The sequence below is a fragment of the Barbatula barbatula genome, assembly GCF_947034865.1.
Source record: "Barbatula barbatula genome assembly, chromosome: 10".
Taxonomy (NCBI): domain Eukaryota; kingdom Metazoa; phylum Chordata; class Actinopteri; order Cypriniformes; family Nemacheilidae; genus Barbatula; species Barbatula barbatula.
The window spans coordinates 948,836-976,739 of NC_136773.1; the positions used below are offsets into that span (position 1 = coordinate 948,836).

The following is a 27,904-nucleotide window of genomic DNA, read 5'->3' on the forward strand; positions in this document are numbered from 1 at the left end:
GCTGTTTATACTTAATTTGCATTCTGGATTAGATTTTATATATGTACTGTATGTACGCATGTACATTTAGTTCAATCAGGGTTGGGGTGCCGTGGCAAAAGGTTTGGGAACCACTGTTCTAGGCTATTCACTGACCCCAGACCTGCCCTCCCACAATCACTCTCTAATATTGCCAAGCCAGACTTTTGGCCGTCGACCTAAGATCTGGTATAAAATCACTTTATGCCTTGTTCTGGTGTGAAACAAGAATATTAAGTTGATCTGTTGCGCCTAGACCTAAACAAAACTCTTTAAGCAGTCTGAACATTGCATATCAAGCCCCTTTCAGCATTTCAGCCCCAAAACTACATCATGAAGGCCAAATTTCAGTATATTCAGCAGCTCCATGTCTTACTGAAAATGTTATTCCTTTCTGCTGCATCCCATTCCCCGTGCTTGTACTATGCCCTCAAAAATATGTGGGGTTTTTGATAAGTTTTTGCAACTATACACATTGATTATCTACAATGCAAATCACTTTATTTCAGAATTTATACCTTTGTAAAAGTGCAGTCAGTGTAAAAGTGTGACGGCCGCTCTTGCTTACGTGCGGGATATGTGAGAAAGGTCCATCGCTGACCTCAGACCATCACGAGGTAAACGAGTTGAACATGTTATGTGTGTTTCTCTGTTGTGTTGTGCGTGATGTTCTCTTCTCCAAAAGAAAACGTAATGAGTGACCACGACAAGCACGACTCTTCCCTTGACCCTTGTTAACCCTTGTGGTCTTCATTTGAATATTTCTCTCTTTTTCTGAGTTAAAGTCTGATATCTTCTGAAGCTGAGTCATTTATTATCAGCAATGGCAGATATGCTTTAACAATTAACAGGATCAGAACTTTGACTCAAATCCCCATGACCTCCAGGTTACTAGTGTGAATGGATAAAGGAAGTGATTAGACATTTTTGCTTTACAGACACTTCTGTGCACCAATTCACCTCCTTTCCGTTAAAGATTCAAGAAGGAGTAGGCAAAGCTTGACAAACTGTCTGGTAAATGGTTTGACGGAAGCAATAGCATTTATGTAGAAGACAGCCCAACAGGTACACTGCACCACACACTAGGGATGGTGAGATGCTGCACGCTCGACATAATGGCCTTGGTTTCAGAGAGGACCAGAAAGGGCTAACAATACTCTATACTGCACTAAAAACTCTTGCCGGTGGTGTGTTTGCGAGCACCTTTGGAGATTAGTTGCCAGTGAAAAGCTTCTGACCTGGGCATTAGACTTCCGTTCGCTCAACACTCACACAGTCAAGTTCTGGTATCCCCTTCCTCTGTTCCAAGCTGCCTTAGAACAACTCCATGGAGCTACACTGTAAAACGTTGCTGTAGATTTTGCAGCAGGTTTGCCAGTTTTAATTTAATTAATTTAATTACTACTTAATATACTTTGCAATTACTACTGTTTTCAATTTCTTTAATCAAAATTAAAACCCTTTTACTTTTGAGATTCAAAATGAGCAAGAAGAGATAAGCATTAGCACAGCAACACTGCAAAATATGACATTCTTCCTAAGCATTTTCCTCTTGTTTTCTTTAAAAATATTCAAAACTTCTTAAATTGAGATACATTTAGATAAGAACAGTGACCCAATATATTTAGTCTTGTTTTATGAAAGAAAAATATATAAACTAGGTACTTTATGCGTTGTCCATTAAATCTACAGTAAGTTACTGGCAAACCTGCTGCGAAATTACAGCAAAGTTTTACAATGTAGGATTTTCTTCAAACTTGATTTTCGAAGCGCATACAATCCCATCAGAATACACAAGGGAGATACAACAGCCTTTATTAACCCTTCAGCTCACTACGAGTACATAGTAATGTGTACATAGTCTTTCAGACTGGTCAATGCTCCTGCTATCTTTCAGAACTTAATAAAGAGATCTTTCGAGACTTTCTCAACATGTTTGTGATCATCTATATTGACGACATCCTGATATAAAGTGAATTATGTGGTAAAAGTTGACGCATCCACTACTGTAGTAGTGGATTCCCAGTAGCAGGGGAATCCTCCATGCTGTAACAGCACAAGTAAGACGCTGAGAGATATGAACTTCAACAATGTTTATTGAACACAAGAAGTGAAACAGATAGGTAATGAGTATATGATATAGACTGATGAGTAGGTCACTCTATAATACTGTCCTTGTGTTGTATAAGATTGTGGACGGTGTGCTGTGGAATCCGGTGTGGTACAGGTCAGGAAGTGCAGCATGAGGGGGACTTGGAAGACTTGGAATATAACATAGGAGGTCAGGTAGGGAACACAGGAAGGTCACACAGGTTGGTAACACAGGTAAAAAAGGGAACAATGGGGGATGGAAACGCATTTGCCGACTACATTTCTCTGCATGTAATTGCACTTTGAGACAGCGTAACTTGACTAACCGAGTACTACTGATCTTGTTAAACAGCATCTGAAATGTTGTGATGGTCATTTTTAAATGCCTGAGCAAAGTCTTCAAGTATTGCTGTATTTGCCTTTTAGAACTATCACGACTATGTTTCCCAAACAGCAGCAAAAGAACTGCATTGATTGTGTTTCGTAATCATCTGCTTGCGCTAGTATTACTATACATGAAAATGATTATATTCAGTGGCTTCTCTTACTTTTCTTACTGATATTTAGTGGCAGTTTATTAGGAAGTGACGGTTGACTAGTTGAATGGAAACGGTGCTTATTCGCAAATGTTGTTTAAGATATTCCAATTTTGCGCATAAGCTAAATTCACAACTTTTGATGGAAACTCGGTTATTCCTGAGCCCATACTCAGCCATGGTAATTGTATCCATACAGTGGGCCATTGATGATCAGATCCTTTAGGCCCTCTGTCTCAATCCAGCTATGCCATGAGGTCCTGAGGGGAAATTGTATGTACCAGCTGATCTGCACATTGCCCTCATGGACTCAGATCACTCTGTTCCAGGATCGGGTCACCCAGGCAGCCATCAATCCCTCTCGCTTCTGTCCAAGCATTACTGGTGGTCCGGTATGGCCCAGGACATCAAGTTCCCTGTCATCTTCCCCACGGAGTACTCTTACCTCTGCCAGTCCCACAACGTCCTTGGCCTCACGTAGCTGTCGACTTTACAAAATAATAGTGGGTTGCAAGGTAATTCACTTACCTCAGCTGCCCACTGCAATGGAAACCACTGAAACTCTCTTCAACCAGGTGTTCAACCACTGTGTTGGTTAGCCACACCTCTGGATACCATCCTCAAGCCAATGGCCAGACTGAGCGCAAGATCTAGGAGATCAGGAAATATGTGAGGTCATATTACCATAAACATCAGCAAAACAACCTCCATCAGAACACCACGGGTTTAACCCCGTTTCAATGCATTTTTGGTTTCCAACCACCTCTGGGTTTATAGCACCTGTTGTCTCAAGTAACATTTTTGTAGCCTACTCAACAGTCACCTAGTGAACTTGAGTTGGAGAATCTTGATTCAACTCTTTATTTGTTTTGTATCACTCAAATGAATCTATCTTCGTTCAAAATTTGCCCAAAGAAAGTGGCACAACTATATAATAGTAAACATGTAACCAGTGTTGGGTAAGTGACTCTGAAAAGTAATATGTAGTAACTAATTACATATTCAATAGTGTTATTAGATTTCTGCACAAATTACTCTCTCCAAAAATGATTGAATTACTTATTACTAATTACTTTCTATATCCTTTGTGATTTAAGGATGGACATGAAACAGCTCTTTTAATTCATTCAAATAAATAATATAAAACGATATAAAGTCTTCTTATTAACTGACCAACGTATTACAAATGTGAGAAGGATAATTAAAGCATGCATTTATAGTTATACTATGAATTATGAAGTAAATTCCATTATTGTATACATACAAGTTATACTTATAATTTTGATGTATTTCCACTGTTGAATATATTACACAGTATTAAGTTCAACTACATCAGTAGTAAATTTTCCCGCGAGTAATAAAGAGTGTGGAACGCGATTGTTCGTGTTTGGTGTGAACCCGGCATTAGGGCAAGATCTGACAGAACTCGTCTTTTATTGTTAGACACGCCTCTTTTGATTGGTTTTCAGTTGGCAGGGTGCGCTTTGCTCGCCACTTGTGCGCGCCTCGCGTTTTTGCCGCCTTCTGCGCCTCGCGTTTTTGGTGGAGTGCTCTGACTTTTTAGCCTATTGTTGTCTCTCTCTCGGTCATTAGCTGACAGGGGCTTGTATTCATGTGTGCTCTAATACAGAATAAATAACCAAACAACAAGCATCTTATTATTGCATTTATCAGTATATTCTCATAATGTATAAAGTATACGATTATGGTGAATGCTGATGTCTTAAATAGTCTTAAATGTCTTAAAGGTGGTGGTTTAAAGCGATGATTCAATGCAAGTTTACCTTAAACAGAAGCTTACTGATACTGAACGCGTTCTTCTTTTATGGCAGGCAGGCTGGCTTGTGTCAGGAGGACATACCGCCACCTACTGTCCCTGTGTGTTTATATATCTGATCTTATGTTTGACGTCTCATATTTTACTGTTATATATGGAAATCCTGTGTGCTTCGCTGTAGCGAAAGAGAACATGTTTAGGTTGCAACCGTTTTACATAATTTTGCTATATTTTAAATAAAGGAATATTTTTACAAAGTTGATGAATACTGTGACAGGTACACTCTTTTTTTATTTCACATTTATTAAGTCTTACATATTTCTGTTCCCAAGGTTCCTTTTAACATCCGTAGACTGCAAAGATGGAGGAGAAACTTGTGTTGGCTGACGCGGGTTAACTGAGCAAGGTCAAAGCCAGCGCCCTCTGCTCGTACCTTTTCTGATAATATGACAGTTAACAGCAACTAGAGTGCCCGCCCTAAAATCCTTGACTGACAACTGTTTCGGTGGTTACCTAGCACCATAAAAAAACGCTGTGCGTCGCTCTTTTCAAAGATTCAACCAAAAGAGAAAAGGTGCGCACCTCTCATTCTGTGTTATCGCCCGCTAACTGTGTTTGTGCATAAAAACATGTGTGCCACAGTAACATGGTCTGATGTGGCCCTGGAAATACAGAAGGCCAGCCTGTAATGAAACTAACAGACACACATTTCACTGGTCAGCTGCCAGCCCTTCAGAGACTTTATTTTGATAACATCACACCCCTGGTAGAGGCATCTGCTGGTGGAAATGTTGATCTCATGGACACACAAAACACACATGCATGCAACATTCTCAGCATGAGCAGAACGGAGAGAGAAAGAGAGAGAGAGAGAGAGAGAGAGATATGCAACATAACACACAATGACCCATCACACATGACCTGAAACTTTATTACACTCTCTGGTAAAGATCCAAACCTGTAAACCGGTTAAGTCATTTATCTTCCCAGAGACATAGCATAACAAAACAGTTCTTCTGCTGTTTGAGCCAAAACACTCCTGTGGTGACACCGTAGTACAGTAACGGTTTCAGGTGGTAATACCATGGCTCTTAGATTGCCATACATAATAATATCTGGTGTTTGTTAGGGTGGGGGTAAACTGTTTGTAGTCTCTAGTTATACTGCAGTTGTGGATGTCCCTGGGCAAAAAAACGCAGTTAATGAAACATATTTCTGTGTGTAAACTACATTATTGATTTCTCAATATCATTCAATTTACATTAAAAAGACAGATGAAGCCGTTTTCGTTTTTTTATTTAGGAATGAAAGTTTCAAAGCTTTGGATCTGTATGCTAACGGTATGCTACGTTGACTCCATTTTTGAGATCCATAGCTTACAAAGCTCATCTGCACTAAACACACAGGTTTAAAGATGAAAGAAATAATGGATAGAAGAATTAGGAAAGGAGTTTGGCACTAAGAGAAAGATGAGAAGAGAGAAGAGAGAGAGAGTCTGGACTAGTCTGGAATAGGGCTTGGGCGTCGTGACGTCATGGCGGCCATGTTGATGGCCTCCTTTACTGCTCTGCGCACTGTTTACATTTACATTTATTCATTTGGCAGACGCTTTTATCCAAAGCGACTTACAAGTAGTTTTTTACAGTGTCACATTACTGCAGAGCGATCAGGGGTAAGGTGTCTTGCTCAAGGGCCCTTCAGTCATGACCTTCTGATCACAAGCCCAACTCTCTAACCACCAGGCCACAGCTGACCCCATGTTATTATTTCAACCATGGTAAACCGGTGCTATATTGTAGGGTGTAACAACGCCACACGTAATCGCCATGACAACTTTCCAAGTTAATCAATTTTCGATCTTTTTCCCATGGCGATTATTATCGGTTGAAATAATAACGCCAAATTAATCACGACTGAGTGGGAGTACGTCTATAAACAGTGCGCAGAGCAGTAAAGGAGGCCATCAACATGGCCGCCATGACGTCACGACGCCCAAGCCCTATTGGACTATTGTTGGCATTGACTAACAGAACCATACACAGAAGAAACTCCGCCCCTTTCTCTCCCAGCCTATAAGAGCTCCCTATGGAGCCAGAGCCCAGAAACACTTCACGCCACAACCTCTCTTGACACTTTCTGTCGGTGTCTATTGGACTGCCTTTAACACGTCTGTGCTGGATACTTTCTTACTTCTTTGACACACTTGGATGGATTACTGACATAAAAATGTGTTTCCAGCGGTTGTTTGGTGAATTCAGCTCGGGTGAGTTCTGTGTTTTCTACCTGTATTGACTTGCAGAACATTGTAGCTTAACTTGTGATCCTTGGTGGAAGGACACTGATGAGGTCACTCTTGTAAGAATACACACAAACTCTGGTAGGAACATTTCTTCTGGTCTCTTTGGGAACATATAGCATAGTCACTCTAGACTGCTCGGGACGATTTATGATGACAGGTTGGGAAAGGTCCCAGGAACAGGGTGCATCAGAATTTAAGAGGTGACATTGATGGAAAGGTCCTGGCATGGCTTAGTCTAAAAACCCATTGCATGTACACTTTACGCAGCCTGAGCTTCTGAACATCTGAACATTTGCACTCTTTATAGCTCCAAAATGTAATAATATGATGTACAAAGCATGTGAAGAGCGCTGCTTCCCTAATAAGACTGGAGGTTGTTTTCATAGACAGTAAACAGCGCGTGGTATACACATGGATCCCAGCGAATCGTGACAGGGTGTAGGAGGCTCAATGGACCGTAATAAACGGCTCACTGGATTATGTAAAACCTAGATTAAGGAACATTCCTGCACGGCTTTAATGTTTCAATCAGTCATTTCTAATTTGAAGTCTCTGTCTGTAGGACAGAGCTGTCAATCATCTAACGGTAATATAATGGTGTCAGTGTTATGCGGTGGTAACCTATTGCTTTACAAAGACTGCAGATTTGATGCCAAGTCAGAGGTGACCCAAGGACCGCAGACTGCCTTACATCATGCTCGTAATCGTGATGGCTTCAGGGAGATCAATTCATTGGGATGACCTGCTTCATGCAAAGAAACTCTGTTAATGGTTTGTAAGTGTTTCAAATAGGCTGCCTCAATGTTGAAGTAGGCCTGACTTTCAGGAGCATTTCTGAACGTCTGTATGATGTCTCTAAAAGTTCATCGAAGTATTTGTTTCCGCAAAAGACAGCACATTCTGAAGCCTATTACTTGAGTTGTTGGTGTTTGGTCAATATGAGCATTAACATGGTTACCATCACCTTATAAGGAAACGCTCTATATAGTCGTAAGAAAAATTGGCAGCATGTAGCTCATAAAAGAGACATTTCTGAAAAATGACATCCCTTTATTAAAGTTAACTACTGAGTTGTGAAAGTGTGTTATTAGCACCTGTTTGTTTAAGACATAGACAGGGTTATAAAGCAGAATGTTTGACGTATTCAAGGGAATGACACACCTGAAGTATTTCTCAACACCCTCTGTCCTCCTTCTGCACACTGCAGGCAGATGCAAAGTCCCCATTGTCAGGTACACCACCTGCTTGTGTTTATCTGTGTTTGGGCATGTTGTGTGACCTGTTTTGGTGTCCTCGAGCGACTGACCTTTAAGACGTTTGGGGCTGTGTGAACTTGACTACCATAAAATGTTAATTACGAGTAACGCAACATCTTGAGATGGCCTTGTATAAATACATTGTGACAGTAGGATCTACAGTCAGACAAATGATTTCTTTAGTGGGTCGAACAGACAGGACACTCGCTCAAATAAACATTTTAAGTAAGTTGTCCCCTGACAGAATTTTCTGACTGCATTTGGTGATAATTGACATTCTTGGTGTTCAATAGAACAATTGTCAAGGCAATAGTAGCTTATGGAGAATAATGACTTATGTTTAATAGTCTACTGTTTAGCTTGATATCCACAGTCATGGTTATTTTGCTACAACTTCCATGAAACAAAGCATATCATTTTTAATATTCAACCAAAGGACTTTATATTGAGTATTATGCATCAAAGCGCCTAATAAAGCACGACCTTAAAAAGCCAAAGTCTTTTTATTAATGGCTTGATTTAGTTCAGAAGAGTGAGCGAGTGAATGATAAGATACGCAGGGCAGGCACGTGGCCGTACTGTGGCTCGAGTCGTATAGTGCGGCAGAGACGAGCACATGGGGATTCACATGAGCGCGCTGCTGATGCTGTGTGATGCTGATGCTCCGCCGCATCCTTTCATTCAGCAGCACTGCGGTGCAGAACATGCAGTCGTGTCCTGAACATTCTCTTCCGGCACATGTCGCTCCTCTCGGCGTAATGTGTTAGTTACACGTCTCTGTTATCGAATCCGTCAGAGAGGCTGAATTGTGGACGTTGGATGGCGTTCAGACGGCTCGTCTGCGGTAATGATGCAGCATCATTATGGAGTGGTGCAATCTACAGTCCTCTGCTTACTTCCATATGAAGACAATCGGATAATTTATAACAGTTAAGATTATTCTGGAAAACTGAACATTGAGCGATCGATCAACAGAACTGCAGTAAGTACAGCTGGTCGCACGGTCTATTTCATCCGTACATATACAGGAACATTCATCACATTCATATTCAAAGATTCATATATAATATCTTCACGTTTCAAAATTGCAAAGACCGGGATTTCAGGTGACAAATGATGTTATGTAAATAATAAAATAAATAAATAAAATGACATTTTCTTAAATAAAAAGTACACGCATTCATTTATTGCACTCATAAAATGCTGAATACAACTCAATGAAGTATTTTCAAGCCGCTTATTAACGTCATGGCAATAAATCTTGATGGGAACATTGAGATCTGAATCACTCTGCTCCTACCGGCGGATTTAATATCGTCAGCAACAACAACTACAGGACGCTTCGAGCCGATCTCTGATGTAACATCAGGAATTAGACTGCCATTAAACATCAGCTGAAGGTGTAAGCGTTACACGACCACACAGAGATCTCTCATCTTTCTGACACATCGCCTCCTCGGATTGAACCACATGCGAAATACATCCTGCAGCCTACTGACTGTTACGGAGGACTTGTTTTAGGTTCCTAAAATAATGTAAAAACTCATCAATTCAATTGCGTAACAGGAATTTACATTTACATTGAGTCATTTAGCGGACGCTTTTATCCAGAGCGACTTACAAAGAGTTCAGGGAGCAATAAGCGACATGTCATACAAAGAGCAATAGTATAGGTGCTAATACAAAGATACCAGTCATTTAAATCAGGTCGTGAATTTTATTATTGATTTATTAAGCTGTGCATTTATTCATGTAATGTTACCAGTGTAATAGTCTCGTGCGCCACAGTCATGGACCAGTGAAGTGATTTTAGGTGAATTTGAAAGTTTGGTGTATGTTACCCATAAAATGTGAGGGGAGTATGGCAAGCCGAATTAGCTTTTAATCAATCACTTGTTACTAGTAAAAATGTTAATTCCTGATATCAATAATTACATTTTCACTAGTTGAAATGCTCATTCTTGATATCTGTAAATGAATTTTAACATGTTGCATTTGGTATTTCTGATATCAGGAAATACATTTCAGATTTCAATAAATCTGAGCGTAATTGTAGATATATAAAATGGCTTTCTCACTAGTAACAATCAAATTATTGATATCAAGGATTAACATTGTCACTAGTGAAAATGTAATTCTTGATATCAGAAATTGGCATTTTTACATGTAGTAATTCAATTCTTGATATCAAGAATAGACATTATCACCAGTGGACTAGTGATGGGAGGAATAGTGTAGGAATTGCATTTCTGATATCTGGAGTAAGACTTAACGTGAAATAAATTATTTGTTGATATCTGAAATTAAATTCGAATGGCAGTCTATTGTGATATTTCAATTGTAAAAATGCAATTACAGATATCAAGTATTTCGTTTTTTACTAGTTGAAATACATTTTTGATATCAAGAATACACATTACTGTGAGTGATGACGTCATTGTTGATATCAAGAATTCACATTTTTACTTGTGCAAATGTAATTACTGATATCAAAATAGCAATTGTTACTAGTAGAAATTCCATTCTTGATATCAGGAATGATAGTTTTCACTAGTAAAAATGTGAAAATGATTAAAAGCTAATTCGGCTTGCCATAGGGGGAGGAGCTCAAGCGTTGCGCGTGCCTGTGAACGCCTGGAAGCTACTGGTCTTGACTGAAATGGAAGCTTGCAGTGCGCATGCGCAGCAGCGGTCAATAATACGCATTGCCTTTAACACCAGCGCGTCACTCACAGCAGTCAGTGAGAAGGACGGAGTGCTGCGGCGCTCGGATACCTCAGCAAATAAAGCACACATGACAGACGCGACAACAGTAAGCTTTTTCACTTTATAACCTCACGTGTCCGAGGCGTGAGTGGCTTGAATGTGTTTATTGTAAAATGTTGACGAGGTGTTCGTATCAGCAAAGGGTGGCGCGAGGATCAGCCTCAGAATAATACGCGTCTTTGTTCCGGAGACTCCAGAGAAGCGCCTGAAAAACGCCACTTTTCACCCAAAAAGCGTTTCATTTCTATCCGAGACAGAAGTATCAGATACGATGGGTTATTTCACACGTTTTCTTTCTGGTTTTAATGGCGAGTTGGTGTTGACATAAGCCGTGGATTATATATGTGTTTTGTTTGAATGTCACACTGTCGTGTATGTAATGTTTCTGGTTATTAATTGTATATTCAGACGCGTTGAGTCGAAAAGTGTTTCGGTGTGAGCCGGTGTTTACCGGTTCGGGTTTAGCTTTAGCATGTAACGTTAGCTTAAGAGTAAAATGGAGGACAGAAACTGACACGAAATCGACTGTAAACTTTACACAACTACTGGGTATAACAACAACTGCCTCTACACAACGTATAACTTTACGTCATTGTTGTATATTTACACTGTCGACATTGAATGTTTTAATTCGTTTTCTTCTTCAGTACTGACTGGGACGAATGAAGTTTATGAATGAAGTTATACGTTTAGTAAAGTAGATGTATGCAGGAGTCCTTAACAGCGTCATTTACTGTTAATTTAACACGCACGCAACCAACATCTCATTTACATGGTTAAATAACACCCGTAGGTGTTGTTTTAAGGACACTGTGTAATCGATTTTCTATTTGTTGGTTTCCACCTTTAGTTAACAAAATGGCTGTCAGTCGCTAACTATCACACTGCTGCAGTGGCTGAATCATCTATAACCTCCAGTCATAACCACATGTGTGTGTAGACACAAGGCCTTGTTGTGTTCTCATCCCTCACCGTCAGCGTGGTGTGTTCTTCTGCTCTGGAGGAGGAAACGGGGACCCATGACATCAGATAGTGTGGTGGCTTTAGAGATCGAGTACATGAGACGTAACACACACTGGAAACATTGCATGAGACTTTCACCAAAGTGTGTCTCCGTGGGTTATCTTCATCGAGTTTGGTAAAGGTCTGTTCATGCCAAGGATGATAACCACGATCCATTCTACATTGAATAGCAGAATTGTACACATATTGTTGGGATCACTTTCAGAGCTATTGAACAGTAAAACATTAATAGTCAAATGGATTTAGACTTGTCAAAGTTAAAACCACTGCTCACAAACAAAATCTTACCGTCCTTTGGTGTGGGTATTAAAGGCACAGTTTATGATTTACTGCGGCCACTAGCGTTGTATTATAGATTTGCATATCTCTGTCCCTGAGGAGATACTCGTAGATATCTATGGAAATACTTTCCAGCAGAGAGACCGATCGTCTAAAAATCACCCAGAGGAGGTTGCTTTGATTCCGATCAGTGTGTTTGTTAGAACAAAGATATGATTGTTGTTGTAATATTAGCTGTGTGATGGTGGAGCGTCATTGTTTGGAACCGCTTTAATATTGTACTCGTCCAGATACTGGAGAGCATTGGCGCTAAAACTGGAGAGTGAGCAAGAGCATCTTTTAAGGGGAAACGCGAGCTGTAGAGTCGTTCGTCTGTTTTGGGCTGCTGTTCAAAACATGGCGGTATGTAGATATAAATCGCTTATTCTAAGGTATTTCAAACATAACGGTTCAATCCCGTAACTCTGAAGGAGTAGTTTTGGATATTATATTGCATTTCTGTCAATAGATCCTGTTTAAAAACGCTGTACTGTTACTTTAATAAAGTTATTGTTCTTGGTGTGAATGGGCCTCATGGCTAAACTGCTGTATTCATATTTACATGAACGTCAGTATTCAATATCAACACACTTCTGTTACACACGGTTGTTTGTTCGGTAGACATGGGGATGTGAGTTTGTAATGAATGGATGTTCCAGTATATGGCACATTTCTAATGGCTTATTTTTCTTCTGTGTTTCAGAGAACCCCAGTGTAAAATGGAGGATAGCTTTGATTGTGACTGCGGTGAGCTGGAGCCGCCTGATCATTGAGAAGGAAACATCTCACTGAGATCGACTGTTCCTTCAGTTTTCCCTGCATCAGGTGCTTTGATCGAGAAAAAACAAGTAAATTTAGTGTGTTTTTTTGGCTGTTGTGTAATGCTGCTGCTCAGGGCCGGTCATACACTGAAACATTTCTCACTGTGACAATGGTTTTATAGGTTATGAGTTTTTCGGTTGTATTCAGATATTTTTTATTGGCCTCCAAATTCATTCCGTTTATTCCCCATTAAACATTGAACTAAAGAGCATTGAAAACATTGAACCTTCTGCTAAAAATCAGCTAACTGTATTTTGGACGATGTCATCATATTGCAGTAACGCATCTGAATCGGCTCCCAACACCTCTCAGAGTTTGCTGTGACAACCGGTCTGGGACGCTGCAGTCCTTGGACCTTGTTTTTTCTTTTTGAAACATTTTTCAACTAGCTCCAGTAGGTGGGGTCAAGCGCTGCATATCACTTTCCATTATAAGATCTGCACAGAGCTGATTTTCTAGGCGTAAAAATGGCAGAGAAATTCGAAAGCCTTATGAACATTCATGGCTTCGACCTGGGCCCGCGCTACATGGACTTGAAGCCGCTGGGGTACGGGGGTAGCGGCCTTGTGTTTTCTGCCGTCGACACTGATTGCGACAAGAGGGTCGCTGTGAAAAAGATCGTCCTGACTGACCCTCAGAGCGTCAAACATGCGCTCCGCGAGATCAAGATCATCCGTAGACTCGACCACGACAACATCGTCAAGGTGTTTGAAACACTGGGCCCCAGTGGCCGGCACCTGACAGAGGACGTGAGCTCCCTGACAGAGGTCAGCTCCGTCTACATTGTGCAGGAGTACATGGAGACGGACCTCTGTAAAGTACTCGAACAGGGCTTGCTGTCTGAAGATCACGCTCGCCTCTTCATGTACCAGCTGCTGCGTGGACTCAAATACATCCACTCTGCAAATGTGCTTCACCGCGACCTGAAGCCCGCCAACCTCTTTGTCAACACTGAGGACTTGGTATTGAAAATCGGGGACTTTGGGCTCGCCAGAATCATGGACCCCCACTATTCCCATAAGGTATTTATTTCACTCAGTTACTTCTTTCAGTGTTTAGAAGCTGTTTTTCTTGTCATTTATAGTTATCCGGATGACGTCTTTTGTTTGGGAGGGCTATCAATAGGTCTTTATTGGATTTTTCCATTAAAGGTATAGTTCACGCAAAAATGAAAATTCTGTCATTTACTCCCCCTCAGGTTGTTCCAAACCTGTATACATTGATTTGTTCCGACCAACACAGAGAAAGATATTTGGAAGAATGTTAGCAATTATCATGCACGACCATAGTAGGAATAAAAATATAGAATTTAGGAAAACCTTTTACTACCATTTCATTGATGTCAAAGATATCCCGAAACGGAAAGATATTTGTAATAAAGTAACTTATACTGGTATTAAATGAAGTAAATGTAAATTATAACAGAATTGTGTTTTTGGGTGAACTATCCCTTTAAGTGAGTTTGTCTACAAGAATGTATTTTTCATGTTTCCTGTTTCTGTTCAAACTTTTCCTGTACGTTGACTTCCAGTGTGTTCTCCACATACAGATGCTATTCAGATACTGAATGTGCTTTCTAGAATAGAGTTTCAGTGAAAACGTTTTCTTGGTTATTTATTTGGTTGTGTTGGTGGTGACTCCACTGGCTGATGTAGGTGTTTGGAGCTTGATCCAAGTGTACACGTGTCTTAAGTTTGTCTTTGGTTCTCCTCTGTGGGCTCACATGATCCTTATGCAAGCCAGATCTTTCCTCACAGATGTACTCAGTCACCTTCTGAGAGAGAGAGAGCACAACAGGTCTATGAATAGCTGTCGTCTCTCCCCCGCTAATACTGTTGTCTGGGTTTTATTCCTACAGGGAGCTGAAGGGATGATATCAAGTTCAAGCCTTTTATTTACTGAGTGCAATTCTCTGGTCAGCTGCTCTTACTGACTTGTGGAAACTTGCAGTTTTTTTGTTGTCCCGATTGGCTAGTTGTTTTGATATCAAGTATGCTCTTAATTTTAAACCTTAAGGCTTTCAGAATCACTAACCTATAACACCTTTGAAAGTAACCGTGATGCCAGGGTTTGTAGACCGTGTTACCAAACTTGTTGTCAAACTGCTCTGTGCTTGTTTTTACTGACCAGCTTAAGCAGGTTTTTATATGTAGATGCGTGGTGAAATGGTTTGTGTTTGAGGTGGTTTTGACATTAGCAAAAGTTATGCATCTTAAGACATATACGCACTATAGTTAAACTTGGCAACCACACTAGTCCAGAGTTTTCAACCATCCTTTTGGAAACACCCTTTATTAGTTTGAAATTTCTGGGGTTGTGTATTAGTAGATGGACGAAAACAAAAACTTTTGAAACTTAGGTGTGGCTGCCCACATGCGCTCACAGATTGGGTCTTCAAGAGCATTGCGTATTCTTTCTTGATTTGTCAAGCTTCTGACATATGAACATTGACTCCCACGTGTTATTTTCATGTCGCATTGGCGTTTGGTCTAGTCTTGGCACTTGATATGTTTTTCTTCTACTCTCTGATCTGTCACATCTAGGGCTGCCACGATTATTAGAAATTGTCTCGTCGCGATTGTTTGACCTAGTCGCGACTGTTTCAGATCATCGCAAATCTCTATAGAAGACACAAGGGGAGCTGTTGTGCCTACATATTGCACATTTTAGTGTATATATTGTAACTCAAATATGGTCAAATTTACCACTACAACACCATCACTTAAAAAAAAAAAGCATAATGCCATATAAATAACCTGCAGTACAATTTCATATAATGTAATTTAATCTCAGTGTGGAAATCAGCCTACCAAAATTTCATTAACAGAAGTACAATTTTACTGTAGTCTTGCAACTGAGAAAAAACAATTTTTTTATTATGACTGATGGCATTTTAATTGTGGCTTCAATGTACCCCTGATCAATTTACAAGTATTTGGCGGTTGAATTGCGCAACAAAAAGTAGCTATCGCGACAGGCTGAAAGAACAAGTTGTGTTAATGGTGTTCCGTGGGGCAGTGTTTCAATCCCATGTGAACAGGGTCAATTTTTAAAGGTTATATATATATATATATATATATATATACACTAACATTCTAGGGCTGTCAACTTTAGTCGTTTAGTCGACTAATCGGTCGATGCCGTCTTGGTCGACTGACATTCTCATTGGTCGACCAGTTGCCTATTTTTTTTAGCCTATGTTTCATCCCCAACTTTAAATACTTTAATTTCGGCTATTTAAAAAAAATCACTTAATTTTCAAAGAATTGTATTATTATTATAGTTGTATGTATTATTGATGTCTTTTCGTTGTTGTTTTATAAATGTTCTATGACGATTGTTTAATAAATGTTCAATCAAAATGCAAAACATCGCGTCTTTTTTTTTTTTTTTTTTTTTTTTTTTTTTTTTTTTTAGTCGACTGATCGCTGCGCAGGACAGGACTTTGGTCGACTAAGCATTTCTTTGGTTGACTACAGCCCTATAACATTCTAACGCAAACATGCCATTTAAGTGCTAAACATGTATGCTAGCCTCTGGCTCTGTTTGGACGAGTAATGTTTGATCAGTGTTTCTCACAACTGGACAGAGCTAATGATTCACTACAACCCTTGTAAGATATTACTTTGTCTAGGTAAAGAGTTGTATATTCACACTGTTCATAAAAGCATGGCAATGTGCTGATATTGTTGTATAATATGAAATGCCATTTTGACCAGAATATATTTAGACTTTTGGTTATATTCTTAATATAGCACACCCTTCTTCATATAACAAGTAGGGTGATTCTCACAACATCTTGACATCAAACATAATTTGAAAAAAAAGTAAATCAACTATTTGTATTTTTAAACGATAATGTTTTTAAACACAATGATAACGGAGTCTGACATTTATTTATTTTTAAAACGTATATTTTTCTGAAAGTGCATGAGTCTCTTCGTGCAGCATGAGTTGCGCAGTTTTTTAGTCAAACGTGTCTCTCTGTGCGCAGTTTGTAAGTGACGTGTTTTGCATGCATCTCTTCAAGCCGCACAGTTTTAAAGTTTACAGGGGAGAGGTGTTTTAAATTACAAAATCAAATATTATATTAGTAAAACCAAATTTGTACGTAATAGGCTAAATACCCTGATTTGGAGGTTTATTTAGTTCAGAGGGGGGGGAAGTAACGAATTACATTTTCTTGAGTATGATTTGGCTGGATACTTATTACTGTACATCACTACATTTTAATGACAAATCTCACTTTTTATGCCAAAAAAACAATCTCATTTTATAATCGATGTTCAACCGGCTCACGGAGAATCCTTAAATCCCTAAACTAGACGCATGGCGATGATGAGATTTTCAGAAAACATGCAATTAAACACAAAAGTCGTTCATTGTTATGTTAGTTCTTCTTGCAAGGTAAAGAACTCAATCATGTTGTTTTTGATCATTCATTGTCGATCGATTGAATGATCTGACTATAGCAGGGGTGGCCAACTAGTCAGAGACTAAGAGCCACTTTTTTTTCTGTGTTACTGCAAAGAGCCACATCATACACATGGGTAAACATTAACATCATCTTTTAATCATGTATGCACGCATTCACAGACCTCTGCTCAGCCAGATCTAATGAAAATAACCACACCAACATGATAATATTAGTAATTTTCAACAGTTAACATTGTGTGCTAACTTGTTCTTGCGAAGTTCAGTCCCTTTTGGAAATTCCTGTTCGATGTTACTGTGTGTTCACATGAGGCGTCAAAAACGCGCTATTCGCGAGTAGTTGGACGCTTGAACATTTTGTGTCATTCGTGCTATTCGCGCGTGAAATTCGCTTCATAGGAGGGGCTGAGTCGTCTACGTCACTACTAGAGCAGGCTCCTGATTGGTTAACGCGGCGCAAATTTTCGCCAAAGTTCAGATTTTTCAACTAACGCAATTCGCGTCTTTCGCGCTGCCTCATTCGCGCCGCAAGCGCGTCTTTACATTGACTTAACATGTAAATCACTAGCGTTTGACGCCTCATTCGCGCCCGGTGTGAACACACAGTTAGGGTGGAGTGAGCGGAAGGGACGCTGAAGATTTGAAGCTTTGAAGAGCCGCATGAAACTAGTTAAAGAGCCGCATGAGGCTTGCGAGCCGCCGGTTGGCCACCCCTGGACTATAGTATCAAGAATATCGCCCAACACTAAGTGAAGAGGACTTAATAATAAACATCAGTTCTATAAGAATTAGGTTTCTCAGTAGGTTTGTGTTGTGAAGGGCAACTGCTTGTGTTAACATGGTCTTTGCTTTTCGTGCAGTTCTGCTATACGACCCCGTCTGAGGAATGTATGGTATTCACCCCACTGTCTTTGGGTTTAGACTTGTTCTGCCTGGTCTCTGGAGCTCTCGAGTCTGTTTTTGTGAAGTCTGCTTGAGCTGTGTGCATGTGCAGACATTTAATGTGTTGTGTGAACACACACACAGGACTTTGGCATGTTTGACGACTCAGCTGTGTCTCTCATTGACCTCATTGTTTTACAGACGATCTGCCCTCAACTAGCACAAAAACCGTCTGAACTGACTCACCCACCGGATTTACATTTGACCCACTTTTGTGCCCTCTGAAGAAGAAAAAGTGATGTCTCTTTACTTCTTGCTTGTATGAATTAACTGAAATAGTCTTGGCCAGGTTTTCCACAGGTATGTGTGTCTAACATTTAAAGCTGTATGTGGTTGTTTGAGAGCCCTCCCACAGTCCATGTGAGTCACACGCCACTACAGAGGGATTTAATTTAACATTCAAATGAGTCGCTGAACATTTGTCAAGACTGGTTTGGATATATTGGCTCTCACTCTCTTCATGCAGACGGTTGTGTTTCACTGAAAGGGGAGAAGTGAGAAGCGGGTTTCCTCAAGTAACTTGTGGAAGGTGAAACGTCCTGACCGCTGCGACGCAAGAGTCTGTGAACACCGTAAATAAACATGTTCTTACGATCTGATTTTTGCTGTGTGTATTGGTGATTGCTAAGCTATTTCTGGGCTCATGCTCTGTGAAGATGGTAGTCTAGTGTTTTGAACAGGCAGTGGTCTTATATCTTTTTTTTACTCGGTTGTAGCTGCTATTTGAATTGAACATTTGTGATCTACTTTAAGGTACTATTGCATTACGTAACCCTTAAACACTATGGCTGCGACGATTGTTCCTTAACGTCTATGCTGATTTTGGAGGAACTGAAGTGGTGGACATCTGAGCGTGACTGTAAAAATAAATCTCTGCCCACTGGTCTTTGAAGGTTTGTGTTAGTCCAGAGAGGAATTTTCAAATGGTTGGTTCTGGAAGTGACTCAAATGTAGGCCTCAACAGGCACTTGATAAATCGGGCTCGTAGTGAGCACACGGACAGAAATATCCCTCACACTGGACTATGGGAATATTTAGCCGTAAGAACACTATAAACATCAAGAAACATGCTAATCAAATATTAAAAATCAATATTTCATACTAAATAATTACGAGGTAAGCATCTGCGTAATAAGCAGGATAATGTACAGTGGCCGGTTGCATAAACTGCTTGGACTAAACTAAATAGAAGTTGGTCATCTCATCTCATAACTTTTTAAATCTCTAACATAAAAAAGTAGATTGGGCTAATTGAAATGTGTGGATTAAGACTGATTAGTCCTAACGAATTGTTATGTTAAGATGCAGTCTTAAATTAGAAGTTTATGCAACTGTGCCCAGGAAGCTGGTTGTTATTGCAAAACAAACTCCGATAAGAGTCGAGCGATATGCTCCATATTCAGATCGTTCTATCGCCAGCTTGTCAGATGGCCGATACATAATAGTATAGAGGAGTGGGGTAATGTGCGCATTTATCTATGACAAGCGGGATTTGTGCACAAATAAAAGCCGCTTTTCTTTATTGGCAAATATGGATGTATACATATACACATGTATGACCGCAATCCGCATTATACACTGAGGGGAAAGTTATTTAATCCCTGCTAATTTTGTACGTTTAGCCACTGACAAAGAAATTTAATTGCAGTTTCATTGTTACAGATAGAGGCCGAATATCAACAAGAAAATCTGGTGAAATAAATGTATATCCTTTATAAAATGCTTCATTTGTATTTCAGTCAGTGAAATAAGTATTTAATCCCCTACCAGTAAGAATTCTGGCTCCCGTTGATTGGTCATGTGCCTATATTTACCACAGATTAGTCCTGACACTTTAAGAAAGTACTCCTAAATCAGCTTATGTACATAAAGGTGTCTGACAAACAGAATCTGTATCTTCCATTTCAACCTCCACACCACCATGGTCAAGACTAAATGGGTTTCAAAGGATGTCAGGGACAAGATTTTAGACCTGCACGAAGCTGGAATGGGCTTCAAGAACATCATACACAATCTTGGTGAGAAGGAGGCTTGTGATTATTTGGAAATAAAAGAAATGCAAAATAACCATCAATTGCCCTTAGTCTGGTGCTCCCTGCAAGATTTTCCCAATGGGGTAAAGATCCTCGTAGAACTACACGGAAGAAGCTTGTTAATGGTAACGATGGTAACGACTGCCTTGAAATCAAGTAAACCATTGGTAACACGCTATGCCACAATATATTGAAATTGAAAGCTATCCAAATTGGCAGTGTGCACCGAAGATATAAAACTGCGGCTGGGGGTAAACGATTAATCTAGCGATTATTTTTCTGTTGCGATTAGAACCTGCAAATTGAAGGCCTGTTACTCCAACAATTACAGTAAAATATCTAGACGTTATATTAGACAGCAACCTGTCATTTCAAAATCACATCTCAAATGTCACAAAAACAGCCTTTTTCCACCTAAGAAATGTTGCCAAATGATGAAATATTCTGTGTGTTGCTGACGCGGAGAAGCTTATTCATGCATTTATGACCTCAAGACTTGACTACTGTAATGTGCTACTTAGTGTTTGTCCTTCATCATCAATAAACAAACTACAGTTAGTTCAGAAAATACCATCACATAACCCCAATGTTATCAACCCTTCACTGGCTACACATTAAATATTGACTTTAAAGTTCTTTAAATCACTTATAAAGCCTTAAAGGGTTTAGCTCCTACCTACCTAACAGAGCTTCTATCACACTACAACCCATCACGCTCTCTAAGATCTCAAAACTCAGGACTTTTGATAACACCTAGAATAACTAAATCCACCAAAGGAGGTCGAGCTTTCTTATACGTAGCACCTAAACTCTGGAATAACCTTCCTGATATTATTCCAGGACACACTCGCCCAATTTAAATCTAGATTAAAGACACATCTTTACAGACAAGCATTCACTTCATGCTAAATAAACCACCGGGAGACTGCTGACATTAGATATTATTTACTAGAATAATATTGCTTGTTATATAAACACCATGTACTCTACTGGGCTTTATGTTTTTCTTATTTTCTGGTGTAAAGCTGCTTTGGCAGACCAAGAGAGGTGGAACAAAATGTCTCCTGACACATGTGCAAACCTCTTGACCAACAATAAGAAACATCCGACCTCTGTGCTTGACAACAAGGTTTTCTCTACCAATTACAAGGTTATGGTTTGTTCATGGATCAAATAATTGTTTTACTTCATGAAATGCAAATCAATTTATAACTTTTATTTAATGTGTTTTGACATTTGACATGTCTCTGCATTTTGTTTCTATCAGATAAAATAAACTTACCATAAAAATTATAGACCCATCATTTCTAAGTAGGCAAACTTACTCGTATAACACAGTGAGGGAAATAATAATTTGATCTGATTTTGTGTCTATTGTTAACTACTTGTGTGTGATCAAACGGGAACAACATAAGGTACCGGTCAGGGCTCACGGTCACAGCTCACAGCATGCAAATACTCATCGTCATTAGTGAATGAATGAAAGCTGATTGCACCGCAAGAAAAGGTGTACTTGCACACACATGTAACCATTTCTACTCCCTGCGGGACTTGACCCAGCATCGGTCCGGATGGGTAAGAGGCGCTCTGACAAGGACGCTAAAAACCACAGTCTGTAGCGTGGGTCTCCAACCTTTTTGTAAGCGAGGGCTACCAAAATATCATAAATCTTCTAGATAACATACATTCAAACTTTAAACACGTGATGCCTTATTTTTACGCTCACAGAACCAAATTCAGTTTTCTTTCAGATATTTTTGCACTTGAATATATAATAAAGCTAATAATAAACTTTCATGACTGTGTAGCACTTGGCTGATCGGTATAGTCGCAGATTTGTCAACTGTCTTTAGCATTATTGGTGAGCCCTGTGTTTAGTGGGCACCTTACAGAGTTCATGTGAGCTACCAGGTGTCCATGGGCACCACGTTGGAGACCGCTGGTCTATAGTGTCTGTCGCTAGGGCATCTCTGTTGGTCGGGGAGTGACGTTTACCTTGCACATCACTCTCCTGCTGGCCTCTGTTACACATGCTTCCAAATATATTTTGACAGGTTACATTTCGGGAGCATATGCAACCAAAATTGCCCAGTGGAGTGCTGCACGCTATTTTGTAAAGGACAATGTGGTACCTGATCTCCTATAAATGGAACACAAATCAACGTAAAGTGCCTGTGCAAAAAAATCATTTTGTGAATTAGTAATCTATTATCGAGTTTTGATTTCATGTAAACTGTCGAGAGTTCATAATGACATTGATTGTGTTCCTTTTTAGGGGCATCTCTCTGAGGGTCTAGTCACTAAATGGTATCGTTCTCCTCGGCTGCTTCTCTCCCCAAATAACTACACCAAAGCCATTGACATGTGGGCTGCTGGATGCATCTTTGCTGAGATGTTGACTGGAAGAACACTCTTTGCAGGTATTTTAGTATTATGTGCATAAAATAGATCATTGACTCACTCATCTGTTCGGCCACAGTATTTTGGTCTCTTATCTAATCTTGCACGACTATTCTGGTAGTGGTGTTCATTTTTTATCGAAGTGAGTACACCTCTCACATTTTAGTAAATATTTTATTATATCTTTTCATGTGACAACACTGCAGCAAAGTGTCATTTCTTCAATGTTAAGTAGTGAGTGTACAGCTTGTCTATCAGTGTAAATTTGCGGTCCCCTCAAAATAACTCGAAACACAGCCACTGTGTCTAAACTAAGCTGGCAACAAAAGTGAGTACACCCCTGTGTGAAAATGTTAATATTTAGCCCAAAATGTCAATATTTTGTGTGGCCACCATTATTTCCCAGCACTGCCTTAACCCTCTTGGGCATGGAGTTCACCAGAGCTTCACAGGTTGCCACTGAAGTCCTCTTCAACTCCTCCTTGACAACGGATTGCACTATGTGTGCGCTTGATCGCTCATCATAAGGGTTTTGTATATAGAGCAACGTTACTTAAAATATCTTTCCCATCCATGAAGCTTAAACCATCATCTGATGTCCCCATTCCTCAGTGTATATTTAAATATTTAAATTAATAACTTAAACTCTCAAATAGTCGACTAAATGAATGACTTAAAAATCTGTCGGAGACAGCCCTATTTTTTGTAATGGTAGGCCTTTCAGTTTTCATGTTGTTAGCTGCTGAAATCTGACGGCCATATTTTTTATCTGTCTGGGGTTTTAAAAAATGCGCAAATATGTTTGGAAATGCACCAAAGATATTTTCCAATTATCAACCATACGGTTATGTCTTTGGGATACTCATTTTGATTTATTTGCATGACCAACAGACAATGCACATTTATTAAATATTAGATTAGAATAGACAAGTGTCTGTGCAAAGTAAATATACTAAGGTGTGGCAGTCCTGTGGTTAGTTGACTGTTTCCCTCCTCTTGCCCAAACATAAACATGCACACTAAGATAGATCTTCCTGGTACTTCTGTTTAGGGTGGCGAGTATTGGCAGTTTTTTACCGCGAAACATTTTTTCTGAACTAAATGTGTTTGTGTGCCTGTCTGCGTTTACAGGAGCTCACGAGCTGGAACAGATGCAGTTGATTCTGGAATCCATTCCTGTTGTCCATGAAGAAGACAGATTGGAACTACAAAGCATCATACCTGTCTTTATCAAGAGTGACATGTCAGAACCACACACTCCACTTGCCAAGTTACTGCCCGGTGTCAGTCCTGAGGGTCAGTTTTCAAGCCTGTTGACAGAATTAGCAGAAAACCCTGCAACATTCTCTATTCAGAACTGTGGTTTATAATTTAGAAAGAAGGGTCATTTATACTCCTTTTGCTCATTTTTTTAAAATTTCGTTTCAGCCTTGGATTTCCTGGAGAAGATCTTGACCTTCAACCCTCATGACCGGCTCACTGCAGAAGAGGCCCTGGCTCACCCATACATGAGAGATTACTCTTATCCTCTGGATGAACCAGTGTCCTCGCATCCCTTTCACATCGAGGATGAGGTGGATGACATCTTACTCATGGACGAGAGCCACAGTCACACCTCCAACTGGGATAGGTGTGTTTATATTCGTTTTAATATACCTGTCCTAAGGCGCTGTAAAACTCTCCACAAAAACATACAACTGACCACATTGTTGTTTTGGGTCCACTTGGGCATGCGTGTAGTCTGAACACTTGGAACGCACGGGCACAGCGCCAGCGTTATCACAGTTTGGATCGAAACAATTATCGCAGTCTTCATAAGCTGTGTGAATGAACAGCCAATATGCATACATTTTTTTTTTAGTATAAACGGACCCGTAGTAAAAGGGATGTGTGTACAAAGAGAGGGGGAAAGGTGTGTCAGGTAGGGGTTGCACCAAATGTTTGGTCTGACAGAAGCCTTTAACATCATACAGTGGTCGCGAGCACACAATTCCCTGAACTAAACAACTTGTCAAAGTATGTTCTGTGCATCCCTTTCACGAGTCAGCTTTTGTGGGAGGAGTTTGGAGGAGAGACGTGAACTGAAGAAACAAAACATCCATGCAAGCAATTTTGACTGACAACCATTTCAAATCATTTTCAGTGCAGCCTAAAATAATCCAACAGTTTTCGTTTATTCATATTTTTAGCTTCTACTGTTGAATGACACTTTAATGAAGTGTTTTGTTGTCGGGGTACAGAGTTCAGTATATTCTTATAGTATAGTGAAAAAATTGGCCGAAGAAATAGAAGAAATATGAAAAGCCATGTTCGGCAAGTGTTTAATTTGTATTCTGCTTCAGCCAAGAACTTTAATTTCGGTGAAGCCATAGTGTCAGGGGACGCTTTATGATGTTATCTCTTCTCTCTGCAGGTATCATGACAGTCAGTTCTCTGATCAAGACTGGCACCTGCACAGCACCCACGAGCCCGAGGACGTACAGCGGGATCCCCGGGCCATGTCTGACGGGACAGACGAGGAGGAGGTCCAGGTAGACCCACGCAAATACATGGATGGAGAGTGCGAGAAGTTCTTGGAAGACCCAACATTCGACCTCCCCCCAGAGCACTCGTGGGAACAGGAAGATCACCACGAGAACAAGTACTGCGACCAGGAGTGCAGCTACACCTGCAACTACAAAGCCGTGTCCCCATCCTACCTGGATAACCTGATCTGGAGGGACAGCGAGGTGAACCACTACTACGAGCCGAAGCTCATCATCGATCTCTCCAACTGGAAGGAGCAACAAAACAAAGAGAAAATTGACAAGAAGGGCAAGAGCAAGTGCGAGAAGAACGGCCTGGTGAAGGCCCAGATGGCTCTGCGGGAGGCGACTCAGAACCACGTCGTGCCCGAGAAGGACCGTGAGCAGGAGAAACACCAAAACCACAACCAGGGCTTCGATTTTGACTCCTTCATAGCCAGCACCATCAAGCTCAGCCTGCAGCCAGAACTCGGTGACGTGGACCTGCTGAACGAGCTGAACACCTCGGTTTCTCAGCTGGACACCCGCTTCCCCGCCGGTTCCATGTCCAAGTCCATCAGTCAGGAGAAAGAGGAAAAGTGTCTGGTTAACCTGGCCCAGCTCGCTGTCTGGGCGCCTTGTCCTTGGGACAGTGACACTGGTGGCGTGGACGAGGGCAGCCTGATCGACGTGGCCTGCTGGGACGTTCGCAAAGATGAGCAGCTCCAGAAGGAGAACAGCAGCTGCCAGAGTAGTTACCTGGACCGGCTCTTCAGCAAACGCGAGGAGGCGGAGACCGATGTTCTGTCCGGCACCGTCGAAGCACCCGTCCCAGAGGACGACTTGATATCTTGCGGCAACGACATCGTCCTCAATGTGCAGCTAGAGTCTCTGGGCATTCCGGGCTTCGAAGGAGCCGGCGACATTCCTCTGAAATCCATCCAGGCCTCACTGACGCCCTCTGCTGTTAAGCGCTCCCCTCAAATCGCCCACAAAACCTACAGCAGCATTCTCAAGCATTTGAATTAAGCTCCTCCCATTCAAGCAGAGTCCAGCTTATTTTTTATAGAGTTGTGTATTTCTGTACTTGAATCATTTCATATCTTTTTACTTTTATGGAAGCATTCTTTTTATCCCAAAACGTAAATTAATTCAGTTCGTAAGTTAATTTAAAAGTGCTGGACTGTGTTCACTTCCCAAACATGAAAACCCTCTGACTCTGATAGAAATAATAATAAGAATACAAACTAATGGCATGACATTTGCACACAGTGTACTGTAGGTTGATGATAGAGAAAGACTGTTCAACAGAATTTGATGTAGGCAAAGCAATTGAGACAGCGAGCGTGATATAAAGCACTAACTTACAGTAATGTGACCTTCTGACTGACAGCCAATAGGAGACATAAGCAGTGCATCTTTGCCCTTCTGAATCTTACCCGACTGAGGCTTTTTATTTATTACGTTTTTCCATCTCGTTTCTGTTTAAAGCGATTGCCTTTAGGCGTTTTATTCATAATGTTATCTTCCTGAAACACAATGCCAGCACGGAAAGCGTTAACTGTAGGTTTGTAAAGGCGTTATCTACCTCAAGGTAACAGCAGAAGGTTTTGTCTCCCGACTGTAGTGCTTTAATGAATCACTTTCATCCACTTCTACTTTCATTTTGCGTTCGCCATAATGAAGTGTTAGGACCATTATTTATTTTTAGTAGATGTGAGATATTTATTTTAAGAACGTTGTAATTCTTTTTATGCGAGTCGTTGGACTTCTGTTCTGGTCTGTCTTGGCGCTCTGTGTTTGTTAGCTGCGGATGATCTCTCATCCCTTTGAGTTGTACAGAAATTCACAATGCTCTCCCGAGTTTCAGAATTTGTTTTCAAAAGGATTCACCATAAGGAATTTTTTTTACTTGTTAGGTGCTTTGTACAAGTGGAATACTGCTTTATGGCATTTTATGCGCCTGAAAGTCTTAATTTTCCTTTTTTATATCTATTATAAACATTGTTAGACTTGTGCGTGGAAGAAAACCCATGGAAGGTACATTAAAATGAAGTTAATGGTGAAGTATATTGTAAGTCATTAATTTTATTTTAAATGTATGTTTTTATTACGAGTTCTTTTTTCCAAGCAAGCATGGTTGAATTAGGTTGAGGTCTAGCATGTAGTACACGTAACAATTTTCTTTTGTTTCTTTTTTTATTTTGCTATTAAGTGCTGGTTTATATTATCATTTGTTCCACTGTAAAGAAACATCAATAAACTGACCAGCAAAGATCTCGCTGTCATCTTGACTCATTTTTTTTCTGATTGAAGAAATAATTCTATACATTAAGGTGGTGGAGACATCATCATCCGCGTCTGTCGAAATGCAAACGGTTACTAATCTAAAACCAACTCGCATGCAGCCGAGCACAGGCAAAATCAATGGACGAACAAGTCCCGTGCACTTCTACACCGGGCTTTGCCAGCAGACGGTAAGCACCCATCTGCTCGTCTAGCATTTCCCTGCTGCAGCAATAGATGAAGGCCATCTTTTCCTCCCAAAATCGAAGTCTGTCTTGTAATTGTAAATGTTCCACATGCTCCGAGGCGTACAGTAGACGTGTCCTTACCATCTTTCCATGGGTGGGAATTTAGGTTCAACAAAGCAGAAAGCAGTGGAATAATGTGTGTCTGGAACAT

General features: G+C 40.3%; 1 protein-coding gene across 8 annotated transcripts; it reads left to right on the forward strand.

The window, feature by feature from the left end:
• The first annotated feature begins 6,522 nt into the window (after window positions 1–6,522).
• mapk6 (mitogen-activated protein kinase 6) lies at window positions 6,523–27,496 on the forward strand. Of its 8 annotated transcripts, XM_079466095.1 has the most exons (8): window positions 10,702–10,789; window positions 11,594–11,887; window positions 12,788–12,909; window positions 13,185–13,928; window positions 22,591–22,735; window positions 23,847–24,011; window positions 24,144–24,345; window positions 25,129–27,496. In XM_079466095.1, the coding sequence occupies exons 4-8, from the start codon at window positions 13,374–13,376 to the stop codon at window positions 26,246–26,248; spliced, it is 2,187 nt and encodes a 728-aa protein (XP_079322221.1). In that variant the 5' UTR covers window positions 10,702–10,789; window positions 11,594–11,887; window positions 12,788–12,909; window positions 13,185–13,373; the 3' UTR covers window positions 26,249–27,496. The 8 variants fall into 8 exon arrangements, with proteins under 8 accessions (XP_079322217.1, XP_079322216.1, XP_079322219.1 ...); XM_079466093.1 differs by lacking the exon at window positions 11,594–11,887 and having other exon boundaries at window positions 10,700–10,789; window positions 12,788–12,932; XM_079466094.1 differs by lacking the exon at window positions 11,594–11,887.
• Window positions 27,497–27,904: the final 408 nt, after the last annotated feature.

Excerpts from the sequence above, each read along its gene's own strand:
- mapk6 (XM_079466091.1), top strand. The coding sequence starts at position 13,374 with ATGGCAGAGAAATTCGAAAGCCTTATGAACATTCATGGCTTCGACCTG. Across the intron at positions 22,736-23,846 it reads TGGAAGAACACTCTTTGCAG|GAGCTCACGAGCTGGAACAG; the intron begins GTATTTTAGTAT and ends CTGCGTTTACAG. Across the intron at positions 24,346-25,128 it reads CACACCTCCAACTGGGATAG|GTATCATGACAGTCAGTTCT; the intron begins GTGTGTTTATAT and ends TTCTCTCTGCAG.